The 18,040-nt window shown below is 48.3% G+C and overlaps 1 protein-coding gene across 1 annotated transcript in view; it reads left to right on the top strand.

The window, feature by feature from the left end:
- The window catches only part of LOC149361716 (neprilysin-1-like), a 75,194-nt gene that overhangs the window by 56,228 nt on the left and 926 nt on the right, over window positions 1-18,040 (top strand). Inside the window, exons 18-20 of the mRNA XM_089568133.1 lie at window positions 14,243-14,308; window positions 15,320-15,427; window positions 16,372-16,448. Of these exons, the coding sequence (XP_089424259.1) occupies window positions 14,243-14,308; window positions 15,320-15,427; window positions 16,372-16,448 (251 nt within the window). The remainder of the gene's footprint in view (window positions 1-14,242; window positions 14,309-15,319; window positions 15,428-16,371; window positions 16,449-18,040) is intronic.

Below are 18,040 nucleotides of genomic sequence, written 5' to 3'. Positions count from 1 at the left end.
AGCCACCAAACCACGTGACGTCACGTCACCACGTGACGTGACCTCACCAAACCACGTGAAAAAAAAAACAGAAAACAAAACAAAACAATAAAAGAAAAAAGAAGAAAAAAAAGACGCCTGAGCATGGTGGCGGTTACCACCGCCCCGTTTCAAACGGGGCGCTCCTATCCATCCATCCATCCATCCATCCATCCATCCATCCATACGTCACGGAGGAAAAACTGCTGAGAAAATGGAGTGCCGCCAAGCAATACCTCGCGCAAGAAGACCGCGCAATATGCAACGCATTATTGGCTTAACCAAGCTAAGCCTGAGCATCTTTTTTTTACACAGATGGTATGACGTCATTCCGCGCGCGGCGCCCCTGGCGAGAGGAGCGGGAGTTAGGCCGCCGTTGGTGCCTACCAGCCTCGCGCTGCGACGGCGCGAGATGGGGCCCCGTTTTTACACAGATGGTATGACGTCATGCCAAAGGTCATGCCAAAGGACAGGTGGTGCCTACCACCACCTCGCGCTGTAACGGGCTGAGGTGGTAGCTAAAGCAGTATTGCTTCGCAATAAGAAAATTATTGCCATATGTACTCATGGCAAGGTTACCGAATACATTGACATTTGCAAGAAGACATGAATCTAGGCTTGTAAGGAGAGCCATTTAAGGAAGGACCATAAAGATCTTTGAATAGCTGACATTAATTGCTCGTGGGCTACACGGCCGAAACGTAATGCTGTCATTCGATCCATTAGATGATTGCGTTGGCACCACAACGTGATGTGAGAAAACCAACCTCAGAGCTCCGGCTAAGCTTGCACTTCGTGTATATGCATTTCATGTACATAAGATCGATCGGCAGTAAATTGCACGGCTCGCATTTTAGTTCTCTGAGTGCGCAATAATGTCAGCTCAGTAACCTGCGTGAAGAAGGAAAAAGGAAATTCTAGATAACTCGGGGCAGAATGCTCATGGAAGGCAAGCACGTCGGACCAGGAAGCGGAGGCGGCACTGACGACAGAAGAGGCGCGTCTGTCCTATTATGGGTCGGACACCGAACCACGCCGCCGAAGAAGGCACAGGAACTGTCAAAACATTTCACTAAAAAAACTGGTTTTGAGGAAAGGCAAGAGCACAGAGAAAGAGGGAGAAAAAGATATAACATTATTGCCAATGAAGAGATTTAAAACAATCGGGGCAGGTGTGTTCGCCAGGTGAGGGCGACTTCCTGAGCCAATGAAAAGAGTGCTAGTTGGGTGGTCTTGTCTGGTCTTCTGAGGACTTGGTTCCATCCTTCCTCGGAGGGAGCTGGCAGTAAGTACAGGGAGGGGAGGGGGGGAGAGGGTGCTGGGTTTCCCGCGCATCCTCAGTGGATATGCGCCTGGGTGGCAATTTCCCCCTGGTTACAGTTTTGTAGCGAAAGCTACATTGGCCACGAACTTGCGATTTCGCTGTGGCGGTGCTCCGAGGCGGCACAGAGACCGACCTTGAGCCGTCACCCAGCAACCGCCGCAGCTGGCGGACGCCGCGCGTTCGCCGCGCCATCTGGCATGACGTCACACCACACGCCTCTCAGCAGAGCCGCCGCCGCCGTTTGGTATGACGTCACACCGCTTTCCTCGTCGTTGCGCTCGCCGCCGCTCGCTTCGTCACCTGTGTCGCATGCCTGATAACATGTCGGAGGATTGAAAAGAGCTCGCGTGCCCCGCAACCACAGTTGAGCGCGCCAGTATGGATGGCGACAAGTCTGCTAAGCAGAAGAAGGCCTGGAATCGACACCGGAACGAGATGAAGAAACGAATCGCCCAGGAATCAGAGGAACAGCGCGCCGAACGACTGGCTGAACGCCGTGAATATGCCGTCTTAGCTTTGGCTACGTATATCCTGGCGTAGCCGAGCTAAGCCATTGCCAGTTTCTTGCAGCCCTTGTCGAAAATTGGTTATTGAGGAAAGATAATTACGCAATAACTGTCTTGCATATCTCGGTGAGTCTATACTTCTCATTATCCTCTCCCTTTCCCTTTCATTCCCGCCGGCTGCAGCTCGGGTGCTTAAGATATTGGATAGCAATTGCCGCGGACTCTTTTCCTTGACCTTTTTTCTTTCTTTAAATACACCGCAACCACCAGCACCACCACTTCTCCGTAGGGGAAGAGACTGATTGAAATCTATTTAAAGAATGGCATAGCGGAGCCTTGGATGGTCCGTATGTTCCGGCAGCCCATTGGCGTGTGCCGCAGCGTGGGCCCTGTGAACCAGTCCTCGTTGCTGGTCACAGCCCTCGCTCTGCAGAATGGCCTCCCGCTGCTGCAAATTGGAATTCAGAAGTCGGTCTGTTGCATTCTGTGAAAAGCTGTAGCTATTTCTCCCCAGTGTGGGCACTGTGGTTTGTACAGTGAGGGGTACCATTGATGGAGTTTAAGTGGTGTTACCAGAGTGTCTGTTTGTCGTCGGCGAAGGGTGTGTTGTTCTGCCTTGTCTAGAGTTTGTGAGGTGTGAGGTATGTCTGTCTGGCCTGTCTGTAGGCCTGTATGGGCTGTGTAACCTGTTCCTCTGCCACGTCGTATAAGGAGGAATCCCGGTATAGATAGCTCGGGCGTGCCAGTGGGCGGCATCATTCCCTCCCGTGTGTTCCGTGTGCCCTGGAAACCATATGATTGAGGCTTGATTAGGAGGGTGTTTGGCTAACAGTGTAAGGCTTGGTTGAGCGATTAGTCCTTTGTTTATATTTCTGCAGGAATTTTTGGGATCTGTTAGTACATTAGTGTTTGGTTTGATAGCTAGCGCTAGCGCAATGGCTGCCTGCTCTGTGTGATTGGGGTTGGACGTGCGCACTGGCGCACAGCTGATCAGTTTGCACTCGGGATTCGTTATGGCGAGGGTCATCCGCCCTTGGAAAGGACCGGATGCATCCATGTAGAGCGTATCAGGCGGCCATCACATTTCTTGTGCAGGCTTTCGGCTCTGGCGTTTCTTCCCTCCGCGTTTAATGTCAGATGCATAGTTATGAGTATTTGATGGACATAGATCTTCTTGCAGACAGATAGAGGAAGTTCCGTCCGTAGGTCGACCGTGTAGGGTACTGTCAGGTGCACTTTGCTTAGAAGGGTCTGGCCTGTTCGAGCGATGGCCAAGCAGTTGAGCTGTGGCAATCTTAGAACCTTCCGGATTTCTTGGGGCGTGTTGGAGATGCCGAGAGACATGAGGCGCAATGTTGATGCTGCCTATGGGAGACCCAATGCCGTTTTATAAATCGTCCGTATTAGTGATTCTAGTTTTGCTATTTCTGACTGTGTGAGGTGGAGATAGGCCGTCCCGTACATTATTCGTGAGACGAAGAAAGCTTACTACGAGCGAATTGCGTTCCTCTCTTTTATGCCGTGGTGCTTGTTGCGGATGCGGCGGAGCATCCTGGTTATCTACTGCGTAGTAGTTGCAAGGTTTTTGACGGTCGTGCTGTGTTGGCGGCCTTGTGGTTATATACTTGCCCATGATTTTAATTTCGGATGGCTTGGGGATTTTTGGCGAACGATGCGGATTGAGATGTTTTGTGCTAGAGATTGTCTCGGGTTCATGAATAGGAGCAGTTCAGACTTCCTTGGGGAGCATTGTAGGCCTCGCGTTTTTGCATACTGGTGGACCACGTCGGCTGCTGTCTGGAGACGTTGTTCCACTTCTGCGTCGTTCCCAGTGTGGCACCAGATCGTGATGTCGTGAGTGCAAATGGTGTGTAGTACGCCTTCAATTTTCTGAAGCTAGTATGGTAGGTCCTTCATCAAAACGTTTAATCGCAGGGGTGACAGGACCGCCCCCTGCGAGGTTCCTCGCGGGCCAAGTGTGATGGGCTCAGATTGGAAGGATCTGATGTTGAGGAAGACCTGTCTCTATGTTAGGAAGTCTCTGATGTAGTTGTCTGTCTGGACCGCAGTCGACGTCGGCTACGCCATTCAGGATACTGGAGTGGAAGCTGTTGTCAAATGCGCCTTTTAAAGCAAGTGCTAATCTAGCCCTGGTTTAAGTGTTTCGAGGTTTCTCGAGGAGGTCTTTATATACGAGGGGGTACCCAAAAGAAACCGGACTAATTTTTTGAATCAGCACAGCTTCTGTGGTACCGCGTTTTGCCGCTAGGAGCGCATATAACGAACATTTCAGAGTAAGTAAGCCGAGTGCCGTCGCTGAAGAAGGTCAGACTAGTTTAGGCAGACTTTTAGAGTGACGACTGTTTTGTGTGAGTGTCGTTTTTACAATGGCTGATTTTCGTGAACAGCGTGCTCCGGTGAAATTCTGATTTTTTCTCGGAAAAAGTGGAACGGAAACTCTTAAAATATTCAGAAAGACGTTCAAGGACGATGCTATGGGGACAACTCAAGTGTTCCTGAATTAAATCCTGAATCAAAGCAACAGTCATGCCAATGGAAAACTCCAAATTCACCTCGCCTCATGAAAGCTCGTCAGGTGAAACCAAACCTCAAAACAATGCTGATTTGTTTTTTGGACGTGAGAGGAGTCGTTCATTCAGAATTTGTTCCGCAGGGTCAGACAGTTAACCAGGCTTTCTGCTTGGATGTTTTGAAAATATGGGGCAACAGTGTTTGGTGACAAATTCGGACCAAAAATGGCATGATCTCTGTTGCTCAACCCTCATACTCACCCGACCTTGCCACGTGCAAGGTCGTAGAATGAAAAGACAGGTGAATGGAAAGCGTTTCGCTGATGTTGCTGAGGTGAAGAAAAAAACGACGGAGGGACTGTCAAGCATCACAAAAGATGAATTTAAACAATGTTTTGAAAAATGACATGAAAGATTCGACAAACGCACCATTCTAAGTGAAGAGTACTTTGAAGGATATTGAAGGTCTGTGCTGAAAATGTGATCAAATAAGTTCAAACAAAAATAAGTCCGGTTTCTTTTGGGTACTCCCTCGTATGTACAGCAGGACGTCTTGCGTTGAGATGTGCGGCCGGAATCCGAACTGCGTTGGCGGCAGCTGATTGTTGCCCTCCAAGTATCTAGTAAGTGTGGTGGTTCTGACCCTCTCGAAGAGTTCGGCCAAGCATGACATTAGTGAAATTAGTCGAAGGTGTTCTAACAGCCGTGGTTTGTTCGCTTTTGGTATCAATGGTATCTCAGCCAGCTTCCAGGACGATGGCAGTTATTCCCTATCCCAATGCTTCTCATTAAAATATTTGACTAATGAAGTAATCTGGCCGCCGGGGAGATTGTACAGGAGCCGGAAAGTCACCTTGTCTAGACCGGGTGCGGTGTTTTTTTCTCATGGAAGCGATTTTCGCCCTGACTCCTTCCACCGTGAACGGGGCATCAAGGGCCTCGTTGGACAGACCACCATACTCGACTCGAGATGGGGTTTCTATGGGCTTATGCATAAATACCTGTCTTGCAAGGGCTTTAGTGTTTCCACGTTAATGCCCGGCGTGGAGTAAACGATCTTATTCATTCGATCATAGGTTTCGGATTCTCTCTTGCTTGGGTCGATGAGAGATCTTAATAAGTGCCACGTTTTAGGCACTCCGAGAGTGACTTTGAGACTGTCGCATATCGAATGACGATTCTGTCACGCAAAGGTACATGCGTACTTTTCAGCTTGGGTGTTGTGCTGAATGCAGAGTCTTAACTTGCGATTATGTCGCGGCTTTCTTCATCTCTTGGTAAAAGAGCGCCGCGCCTCCCACAAATGGAGATGTGGGTCGACCGCGCGACAATCTTCGGTCGTCTGGACCTCTTTTATGAATACAGTTACGCTGTTCATGATGTCTCAAGACAGGAAAGCTGGTGTGAAATAAAGAAAGAGCTGCCGCAGTGGAGGTCTCCGGAATAATTGCGACCACCTGGGGATCTTTAGCGTGCACAGACATCGCACAGCACATGGCCGCCTTTTGCGTTTCGCCTGCAACAGAACGCGGCCGTGCCGTGTCAGGTTCGAACCCGAGTACTCTGGCTCTGTAGACGAGCGCTTTAACCACTGAGCCACCGCGTCGCGTAACAACTGAAAATTAGAATTGGTTTTTGAGGAAAGGAAATGGCGCAGTAATTGCCTCAAATCTCGCTGAACATCCGATCCGTGCCGCAAGGGAAAGGTGAAAGGTAGGAGCGAAAGAAGAAAGTGGTGCCGTGGTGGAAAGGCTTCTGAAATCGACAACCTGGGGATTTAAGGTGCATTGACATCGCACAGAACACGGGTACCTTTTATGTTTCTTTACGACTTGCATGGCTTAATTGGTTGGTAATAACTTTATTAAGCCAACTTTAGTTGACCAGGTGAGGGTGGGTGAAGGGGAGGGATTTATGGTTCGTGGGGGTTTAACGACCCAAAGCGACTAAAGCTATGAGGGACGCCGTAGTTTGTTTTGTTTGTGTATTGAGGTTTAACGTCCCAAAGCGACACAGCCTATGAGGGACGCCGTAGTGAAGGGCTCCGGAAAATTCGACCACCTGGAGTTCTTTAACGTGCACTGACATCGCACAGTACACGGGCCTCTAGAATTTCGCCTTCATCGAAATTCGACCGCCGAGGCTGTAATCGAACCGCGTCTTTCGGGTCAGGTGGTGTTGGTGGTGGTGGAAAGATTTATTGCCAGCAATGCAGAGGAACAAACCCTGCCCCCCCCCCCCCCCCTCCATTACGTGGCACGAGGCAACCTTTAGTGGGCAGCACATAAAGGGCAAAACACAGCCCTTGGAGGGCTATCTGCTTCCAGGCGTCGGTAATTATCCGGCGCTGGTCAGCGTCAGCGGAGCTGGCCTGGAGAGTCGCCCAGTATGACTCCGCCGCGGTTGGGGATGGAGGGTGTGGGAAGATAGGGCATGGGAGAAGGATGTTAATAAAATCTCCCAGTTTCCTGCAGAGCTTACATGAGGAGAGGAACTGATCGGAGTAGCGAGCATGAAGAATAATAGGGTAGGGAGCAGTACGGCCTGGAGTCTTTGCCAATGGTAGGCATGAGTTAGGGTTAGGGAGGGAGCCAGCGGTGCGTAAACGCGCCGGGTGTCTCGGTAGTGGGTACGGATATTTCAGAAGGTAAGGAGACGCTCCTGGGATGACGGAGGGAGTCCAACTCCAGCCCGGAAAGTGAGACCTAGGGCGAGGGAGAGGACCTCCTCGTTACTCGGGAGGCCTGCGTGTGCGGGGGTCCAGATAACGATCAGGAGCCAGCGCCATAACCACTGAGCCACCGCGGCGAAGGGGGAGGGGTGCTCAGCAGGACAGCGATGGGTGTTTGGGCTACTCTAGATGACCGGGCGCTGTTCGAGTCATGTTCAACAGTATTGGAAGGGAACGGCAGTTTACAACTGGTAGCGAGGCGCACGAAGTGGTAATTGAATATGTGTACTTAAAGGGAAACTACATAGGTTTTAGAAATCAACTAGCTCAAAAGGGTAGAATGTGTGAAACTTCCAGGTAAAGCATTCGGAGTCTTTTTGGGCTAGCAGTTGAAATAATGACGTAATCAACTACTAAAATTGTGACACCCTTCAAGCTTCTCTGCAGCGCACAGTGCCAAGTGAGGGGCATGTGATGACGTCCTCGTAGGTATCGGTACATTGCCAACGCATAAACGCCTGCTTTGAAGGAAAACAATGAACGCCACCGAACGAAAATCCTGCCGCGAGTTGTTTGGCAGCGTCCAATGAGGAATGTCAGGGTGTGGCTGACGGCAGCGGCAATTTGAAATCATACATTCCGCGATGTCACACTGAATTTCCCCGCATTCCGCTGGTGCATTAAGAAGAAGCGTAAAATTCAATCGTCGATTACATTACTATTTTAAATGCTAGCGCAAAAACATTTGGCATGCTTTACATACAGCCTATATATATTTGAATCCTCGAATATCGCGAAATTCTTCAAAAATGGTGCAGTTGCCCTTTAAGGCAGGTAGTGACCGCAGATCCGGATCGCGAGTGTGAAATACCTGTAACAAGAGTAATAAGAATGGGGTGCAGCGCATTCAGCAGGTTCTCTCAGATCACTGATGGCAGTTTAACAATATCGGTCAAGAGAAAAAAATATATAACGACTGCATCTTACCGGTACTGACCTATGAGGCAGAAATCTTATGGCTAACAAAAAACGTTCAGCTGAAGTTAAGGGCAATGCAGCAAGGCTTGGAAATGAAAATGATAGGTGTGACGGTAAGAGTCAGGAAGATGGCAGAGTGCGTCAAGAAATATACAGATGTTGATGACATCGCAGCCAAAATGAAGAATAAATGTGCTTGGCAAGGTATATATTGTGAAGGCAAGATAACCAATGGTCGTTATGGGTAACGGACTGGATAGGATGAGAAGGCGAGCGTAACAAAGGGTGGAAAAACGTTATGTGAACGGATGAAATTGAGAAGTTTGCGGTGATAGGGTGGCCGCAGCTTGCAGAGGGCCGGGTTAATTGGAGAATATGGGAGAGATCGTTGTCCTGCAGTGGGCGTAGTCAGACTAATGATGATAATGATGATTATGTGTGCGATGGGAAGTGTGAAAGTCAGGCATTCGGCCTCGCTGATGCTATGTGAATTTGATAAAGGCCGACTTAAATGTCTTTCAACATTGTGGAGGTTGAGTGTGTCAATTGGATTATTTGAGGCACCTATGTAGAGGATATACTGGCATTCGCAGTGCTGTTTAGAGCGATGTGTGGCCAGGGCTGCATGACACGTGTGACGGTGGCGGTGGCTGCATAGAAGTGCGACAGAGTCGCCATAGCTACAGTGCGCACAGGGGGTAGCACAGAGGTGGAAGGACGGGTCATAACCCTGGCAGTACAAGGCCCTCAGATAATAGTTGTCATCACTGGCTCGCAATCTGCCTGTCCTAACTACACGCAGACACAAACCTCCCCTATCGCGCATAGCATTCGACATAGCACCAGTCACATCCAGAAAATGCACCTTGTCTGGACACCTGGGGATGTGCGTCTCCCTAGCGATCAGCGCGTCCATGCGAAAGTCCGCGGTCTTATCTCCGAGTGTAAGAGGACGGCAGTCTCAACTCAGAGGAGGCGGAGGTCATCCTACTCACCTATTCACCCATAGTCCAACATTACCGACTTTTCGGGAGGTCGTACTCACCACCTCATAAAAATCTCCGTCTAGAGGAGGCGGCCTCCTGGCACCAAATCCAGACTACCACATTCCCCATCTTTTACTTAGCCACACGTTTTACCCCACACGCTACCCTGCGAATTGCCCTTTTTGTGGCGCACATCCCACCATCCCACCGTCTACTGTATCTAATGGGAATTCCCCAACCTCCTTCAGTACCTCCCAAACCCTACCCCTCTCGATCCCAGTGGGAAGCCGCCCTGTCTAGCACGGCCCTCAACAACCACCGTGCCCGGATCGACCGGGCTATCCGGATACCTTCGGCAGATTGGACGCTGGACTGTGGGCTTCACTCCTTTGTGAGGTGCCGTAATCTGATTGTCACTGCAGCCTCAGTCGACAGTTTTTTTCCACTCGGCCGGGATTTTATTCCTCGTTCTCGGGCTCAGCAGCCGAAAGATTGAACCGCCGTCTCTGTATAAGGATATCAGACGAAAGCAAAGACTTCCATGAAACACGTCACACACGTGAAGCACAAGGGGGTTGATTGATTGATTGATTGACTGATTGACTGACTGATTGATTGATTGATTGATTGATTGATTGATTGATTGATTGATTGATTGATTGATTGATTGATTGAAACCTTTCTTGCATGCATGGAAATTCTCGGTCTTGAGTGGTCCGCCTAATCTTGTAGTACACTAGCTTGCACCGCAGCATGTGCCCTCCGAACCAGCCCTCACTGCTGGTCGGGATCCTCGCAACGGGTAGAAATGGCAGCAAATTATATTAAACCTCTCCACGTCAGACGCAAGATAGCCCGCCTATCCTTCCTTCACCAACTAATCCATGGAAAACTAGGCATCACTCCAGCCCCCTATTTCCAGTTTTCTGAAACGCGTATAACTTGTGGTCATCATAATCACACTTTAGCACCATATAGAGTCTGTCCTGAATGTAATGAGACAAGTCGTGGCGTGGCGCGTGCATGTGCTAGATCGGGAAACCGCTTTTGGGGCAAGGAGGGCGAACCTTCAGCTTCACAATGCGACGAGCTTAGTTGGCTTCGAGCAGGCGAAGTGAGTGGACGTCTTCGAGCGTGTACCCATGTTTCGTCGCTGCGTCGAGGAAACCATGGAGCGAACGGTAGAACAGCGCTGCACGGTGAAACTTGGCAATAAACTGAGTAACTCACCTACTGAGTCAATAAACATGATCAGGACAGAATGTGGGAACCATGCGATGTCCAGGTCGCGTGTTCTAATGGCACAAAGCGTTTACAAACAGTCGTAAAGACGTTGACGACGAGCAACGGTTCGGGCGCCCGTCGATGGCGGTTACGGACGGTAATGTTGACTTTACGGTCCTGAACGTCTTCACGACCATTTGTAAATGCTTTGCGCCTTTGGAACCCTTGGGATCGGAACATTGCATCATTACCACAAGCTGTGAAATGTCTCGGTAGGTGATTTACTCAGTTTATTGCAAAGCTTCAGCGCGTAGCGATGCTCCCTTCTCTCCATGGTTTCCTCGACGCAGCGACGAAGCAGGGGTACACGTTCAAACACGTCCACTCGCTTGACCTGCTCGAAGCCAATTGAGGTCTTTGCACTGTGAAGCTGAATGCTCCCTCTCTTTCGCCCAAAAGTGGTTTCCTGATTTAGCGCATGCACGCAGAATTCCACGACTTGTATCATTACTTTCAGGACAGACCCTGTACTTCGCGCATACTAACGCTTTTAAATTTCCTTTTCTGCCGCGAAATATTGACAAATGGAGCGCCCTGCCTCTATAGGTGATATCGGCTGTTGGTTTTGACAACGCACTTTGAGAGCAATTTTAGATTTTATATGTGCTACACTGTTGTGTGATTGTGTTTTTCTGCCCTCCCTGCCTTGACTCAAATGAGGGTCGGCAGTATTGTAAAAATAAATAAATAAATAAAATGATGTGGCCCATTGGCACGCCCGAGCTCTTGGCAAAATGCTTAGGAGAATCTCCCAAGGTGTAGTAGATTTGAATAAGGGAGTAATTACTGATTTGTATCCACCCAAGAGCAACTGTACGGAAACAGAGAAAAGCAATACAGCTTTCGCAAACTTCGTAGTTCAAGAAAAATTCTTCCTGTTCCGGGGTGCGAGCCCGGGACCACCGCTTAGCCGGAGCAGCCACACTACTGAGCTCACCGGGACGGCAAGATTATGATAGGGCGAGAGCGCATTGATCAGTGACTGAAATGGGAACAGTGTTGGTCAAGAGAGAGAGAGAGAGAGAGAGACTCTTTAATGAAGAGCAGAGAATTTAGCCGGCGTTTTAAAAATCGCTGGCATGCTACTCTGCGTAGGAGGGGAATTTGGGAGATAAAGACAGAAGGAGAGCAGAGTGGAAGAGGTAAAAATAAACGAAGATAAAATGCGGCCATGAAATGGGTACTAAGGATGCAATGGCGAGTATTGATGTAACCTATGGAGTGATGGAGTGCATAGTCCGTCAAATGGGCTGACGAAGTTCACTGCATGAAGAATGCATGAAGGTGACGTGCAAGTGAATTTAAAGCTTATCGAGATGTCCAATGTCTTTTAAATATGTGAATAGAAAAGTCATTGCAAGTCTCTGTTGCCTAAGGCAGGCTAAGGGGCCTAAAACTTTGTCCATTGTAAGGGGCACTGAGCAGAGTTTCTGCATGCAATGTTCATAGTACGCACGCTCGTTAGCATATGCAGGGCACTCAAGCAAGATATGCTCCACAGTTTCTATCGCGGCACAGTTGTCACAGTGCGGACTGTCCATTTGTCTAAAACGGTATCGTAAGCCGTTTGTATATGCAGCATTAAGACGAAGTCGATGATAAAGTGTTTCCAGATGTCGAGGAATTCTGGGTGAGAGTCTTGATCTAAGATGTGGGTCGATTGAGTGCAGAAATTGGTACTGATATGTCGGCAAACTCCAAAGCCGATACATTTCTTCGGAAGCAAAACTTTTGGCCACCTGGGACGCATCAGATTTCGTAAAAATGTTTAGAGGAATCCCACAAGGTAGAGTAGATGTGTGAAAAGGGAGTAATTACTCATTTACAGCTCTTACTTCGGGCTTCGACCTCAGCGAATGCTACAGAGAAACATGTTACACAGCCCATAATCACCTCCGCCAAACACCGACAGACCTACAGGCCGGCCAGACGGACATACCCTGCACCTCGCGAAAGCTCAGACACGGCAGAGAGAGTAATTAGCGCACTAATCTGTATCTTGTCTCATCGATTTCGATCTGCGGGCTTTTCATGTTGCACTTTTTCGCTGCGAACGTCTTCTTACGAGATTTTCGAACAATTAAGTTCTTTTGATTCTTTTGCAGTTTTCTTTCAGCTATGAAAGACTATACTAATTAATGTCCCATATGTTATGCTCGAGAGAACAAGTGCAAAAAATAACTTTGCTTTCCTGCAATCCATATAAACATGGGAGCTCTGCCATGCGTAAGCAGATTAACTAGTCAATCATGTCTATATTTGCGACTTTTTTTTCTTTCATCTCCACCAGTGAACCTTCAAGACTTCAGTTTCTTAACAAATGAGTCAGGGGGGTAGAATAAAAGTGTTCTACTTTGCCTTAATGAACAAAATTTCGCAGCAACCTACATTTAGACCTCTTCATCTTTCTGCGACTGTCTATTTAGCTGACACGTCATGAACGATTCCCTACAGGTAGGACTGTAATACTTAGATAATATTTCTTATTAATGGGATGCCCATGATGTATGGCAGGCACAAAAATTTAATAACTATTTCACACCAGCTGCTTTCACACTGCATTGCAAGAAAAAGACTGCAATTCAAAAATGTTGTAAGAAAAAGGGATGACGTATTACTGGCACGAACTGCAACTTGCAATCTTTAAGCTTGCAAGTTCCACACTGTCGAATGAAAAATCAGATTGCCCTAAAACGCCGTTAACACGTTCTTCCGTAGCAAAACTGAATTCAAGTGTAACACTCATGTTGATTTAAATAAAATTGGAAATTGCATCACATATCTTTGTTTCTTCTATAAGAACGAAAACGTCACGTCAACATGTAGTGTGCCTCGCGCAAATTATTCCTTCTGTATATTTTTTCCGTTACAAACCAAGAAATTACAGCAACAATCACGGTCTTGAAGGCTGAGGTCCTAGACTATGTGTCTCCATTTACCACCAGGAATGCTATCTCGTCTTGCCATATCATTCAATAGATTCTTAGTTATCGTTAATCCTCATACAATAGCACAAATTATTTCAATATTTAATAAAGGCGCGTCCCATGTTGCCTTCACTTCGGCCCACCTTGAGTGAAACTGTCGAAGAATCATTAGTACGTCGCTTGATAGCTATTTGAAGAAATGTGATATAATTTATTCCCAGCCAGTTTCATTTCTGCTCAGGCGGTGCTATAAACCTGTACTAATTAGCAGAGTCATTAATGGTTTGTCAGTTCCTTGTTCTATACATGAACAAGCCCTGTGGCACGAATAATCCCTCACTCTTATATTCTCATAATCCATCAGCATACATGCGCCCTTGGAACTTTTTCTGAAGCTAAAACCATACAACCAGAGCAGACGCACGGCACTGTCGTCGGGCCCGTGCTCTTCATTACGAACAGGTGAAGCATCTCGGTGAGAAGGAATGTGACCATCACCCCCAACTATACCGTTGCAGCCTGTGTCATTGTGGCGGCGTACACCACCCGAGCATTTATGGTGCAACTTTACGCGCACCCGAAGTTGCGCCTTCCGTTACGGGTACGCCGCTCTGTCGCAAGTAGGTGCTATACACCAAGTACATAACATAGCACTGGAGGAAGCCGCGGAGTACGACTGAGGCAACAGGACACGATGCCGGTATATTTCCACTGTATTTGGTTTACAGAAAATTTCGCTTATAATTTAGTCTGAAATTCCAGAATCGGGTTCACGACGGTTTCTACACATTCTCACAAACCGCTGCGAAATAGCGGTCAAAATACCAGCCGTAATTGCGCATAAGATTACACAAAGCGCATGTTGCGAATGTTCCTTTTGTCGCGTGAAGTTTCAACTAGGAAGGTCCTAATGCGCACGATAATCCAAATTATTTATTGTTATCATGGCTTATGTGCTCTTAGATGATGGTATTTTGCATTTTGGTTTAAGTTCTCTGTTCCTTCCCGCACCCGCAGCTGAGCGTCAACAGTACCCTGGATATGAGCATCGCCGACAACGCGGGCCTGCGTCTCGCCTTTAAGGTAACCACGGCGTCACTCGACTCAACCTGCTGAACTGCTTCGGTACCCAATGCCTCTATTTTGAACGAGGGAAACGCCACCATTTCGATTTGAAAACCGTTGTGTTGGCGACGTCAGAAGCACAAGTTTTGAAGTAAAAAGCTTCTTGGCTACATAGTGCTTTATTCTATCTAGTAACAGATTCACGCAATATAAAAGAATTCATGACAAATACGCTCAGGACAGCACACTGCGCCTTCTCCGTCCTTGTCCTTTTTTGGCCCACAGCATAGGTCCCTTCCAATAAATATTTCGCAATCGAACCGGCGTTTCCCAGTTCATTACTTTCTTTGATCTCGAAACAGATTCCTCGAAGAATCTAGCTCCATTATGGAGACATTTTAAAGGTGCACTAAAGAGGAATGTGAACTCATCTTTTTACCGAGGGAACTCGACCTACGCGTTCCAAGCATTCTTAGAAACTGCGAATTATTATCCTGTGTGGCCGATTTCCATAATTTAAACCTGGTTAAACGTCCCGGCTCCCGCCTTTTTTGAACTCACCGCAGACGGTAGGACGAGTCAACCAACCCTTCAGCAAGTCCCGTGGCGGCTTGCCGCTCGGCCATCGGAGGAGTGATACGTAGCGATCAGCGAAAGCAGCAAAGAGTCCACGCGTATTTTCAATTCCGTGGGCCTAATTTGCGGCTATGTAGCCTCTGACTGGATCTATTTATTCGCATAAACCTAAAAAAAAAATGAAAGCGAAGCCCCCACGTGACGGCCTGAGAAGCACTTCACACTTTCGTTGACTCCTACTACCGTCTGCGGCAAGTTAAAAAAGAAAATAGAGCCGGTACGCTTAATCCGATAGCTACGGGACAATAATTCGAAGTTTCTAAGATGAAGACGAGTTCAGGTTCCTCTTCGGTGCAACTTTAAGCTGTCCCTTTTCCTCGACACATTATATTGGGAAAGCACGTCCACTAATTTAGATACACCTGTGTTGCCCGCCATTGCGAACTGACACAGGCGTTCCGGGTGTACATGACTAAGTACGAGGAGCGCTACGGCATGTACTCCATACCCGGCATGGAGCCCTGGACCATGGAGCAGGTCTTCTTCATCGCCTACGCCCTGGTGAGGAAATCATGGATGGTGCTTTCCTAGCAGGCTTTTTGTGGCCTTTTGTGTCTTCTGCCTTCGTCGTGTCATTGCTTCCTTAAAAGAGACAGGAAAGTTGCTTTGATTAGAACTCCATGCCCAAGAGCTGAATAAGGCATTATAGGCCTTGTCATCTATGCTGCTCAGTTTTCTTTCTATGTGTACAAAAGGCTTGAATTGTGGTAACCCGTTTGTTGCTGTGTCGGCGCTCTCGGTGCATTCTGGGCGCAAAATACTAACAAATGGCTGCATACAGGGCTATGTAGACCCGGGTATGCTGGCTTAAGAGTTGAAGAGTTGTCTTAGTGGCAACAACGTGGCCAAGATAGCCAACCATCGTGTTCCACTAGTAACTACGCGCTAAGACCTTGTAAACGTACCTCCAGGCCGATGGGACGCGTGGTAAGCGCGAAGTTTCCGCCGGTGTTATTGATGGGTTATCCACTATGCTACCTCACTTATAGAATATTGCTGATTAATATCAAACATGTATCTACATGCGTTTTGCTCAAAATACTGAATATTTTTAGAGAAGAAATACCGTAAAGTTCAACCAATTATGGCGCTTCGTTGAACGCTTTTTAGCACCACGTATGAAAAGGATTTTGCGACCAGCACGTTGAATGGCTGAGCCTCATGACTCCGTCATTCAGCAAGGACTGTGCGATTTCAGTGCATGCTGTAAAATCAGAGATAGGTGTAATTAACCCGGAACCCTCCACTAGAGCACCGCTATCAGCCTTCTATCACTCCTTTCATACATTCGTTCGCGGAGCAGTACGAGTGTCCACAAAGAGGTGGGAAAAACGCGGCGCCTTTCCCTTCCTCATAGTACGTCGGCATTTTTCACATGTGCTAGTGTACGCTACCATACTCTGTTTACTTCACGCCGGTTTTCTTACACTTTTTCTCATTACCAGTCGCGATGCGAGGTCTCGAGGAAGCGCTCCATGTACTTCTACCTGCGCCCCCGAGACCAGATACCAAACCGCTTCAGGTAAGTCCCCATTCCTGGCGGATCTGTTGTCTTCAGTGGGCACTGTACAATGCTAATCCGCTCAGTCACCTCATTCGTATTCACTGATCAACGCAGCCGTCAAATCACGCCACAGCCGCCGCGGTGGCTCAGTGGCTATGGTGCTCGGCTGCTGACCCGAAAGACGCGGGTTCGATCCCGGCCGCGGCGGCTGGCATTTATTTGGAGGAGAAATTCTAGAGGCCCGTGTACTGTGCGATGTCAGTGCACGTTAAAGAACCCCAGGTGGTCGAAATTTCCGGAGCCCTTCACTACGGCGTCTCTCATAGCCTGAGTCGCTTTGGGACGTTAAACCCCATAAACCAAACCAAACCAAACCAAATCACGCCACAGCGGGTTTGTGCACCTTCAGTCCAGTCACCGAGCTCTCGTGTGCCCACTGCACTGTTAGATCTACGCCGCAGTCGGCAGCGTAATCCTTGCAGCTTTTTAGACGGCTGAGGATAGATCCGCTGTCGTCATATGCAAAAAATGGAAAGCATGAAACTTGGAAAATTAATATCGGGTTTGTAGACCTTTCTATATCTTAACTCACTAAAGGCCGCTTGTTGCTAAGGGATATGTTTATGCCCGTTGAATGAACACGTCAGCAGTCGAATATAACGAAAAGAACCTTTCATTCCCATTCGTACAAAGTAAAGGTTGTCGCGTCATACTCAGTGCACCTGTAGTTGAAGCAGGGTACATAGTAATAACAATGTACTCGTCGATGCATTCAGATACAATACTCCCTGCCACACGAGCAAATTCAGAATCGCGTTCAACCAGCGACATTCCCCTTAATGCCATTCACGCTGTGTCACACAATGCACTTGCGACACCTATTGCACTATACGCAGTTGGCTTGAAGCGAACACAAAGACCTCACTCCGCTCACCTTGAACACACTGCACATTGTTCATGCGCGCACTGAGCCTGCCTAAGGGGCAAATCCCTGCACAATGTCTGTGCGGTCTCCCCCTTCCTGGGAAAATAGCTTGGAGAGGTGGCGGCGCTTAGAAGCATAAGCGCGTGCTACATGTGGCCACATGAGCCACGCAGTGCGCTGGCAGTGCTTCACTTAATCCGCTTAATCCTCGACTCGTGGACAAATGAGAACGCATCTCCTGTCTTGAGGCAGGTGAGTTCGGGGACTACGTGCACAGCTTCAAGGACTTAGAACAATATAGCACTGCACCTAATATATTGTTCAGCAGTAGTCGCGTCGTTGGTCGAGTAAACGCCGGTCATGGGTGAGCAGTTGGAGCGGCTCCGCCTTACGTAAATTGCGGCCGAGGAGGACGGATAAAGTTTCATTCCGAATGACACTCTTGTACCCCACATAAGCCCCGTGCTCTGTGAAATGCACACGCTGTGACACTAAGTTGGCCCGTCTGACAAGTTTATAAGTATCTGCTGAACCTTGTTTCTAGCTCAGGAATGCACTACCCTTTCGCTTTGTGCTACCAAACGTCCTTATAAACTCATGCTGTTTTCCATCGGACCGCCTTCACACAGCGCGGTGGCTGAATCTACAACCCTGCCGAACTCTCTCGTATGACGGTCGTGAAACT

The sequence above is a fragment of the Amblyomma mixtum genome, chromosome 2, assembly GCF_055824585.1.
Source record: "Amblyomma mixtum isolate Tamu chromosome 2, ASM5582458v1, whole genome shotgun sequence".
Classification (NCBI taxonomy): Eukaryota; Metazoa; Arthropoda; class Arachnida; order Ixodida; family Ixodidae; genus Amblyomma; species Amblyomma mixtum.
The sequence above is the reverse complement of the archived record's forward strand: the minus strand, read 5'-3'. Positions and strand labels throughout refer to the sequence as shown.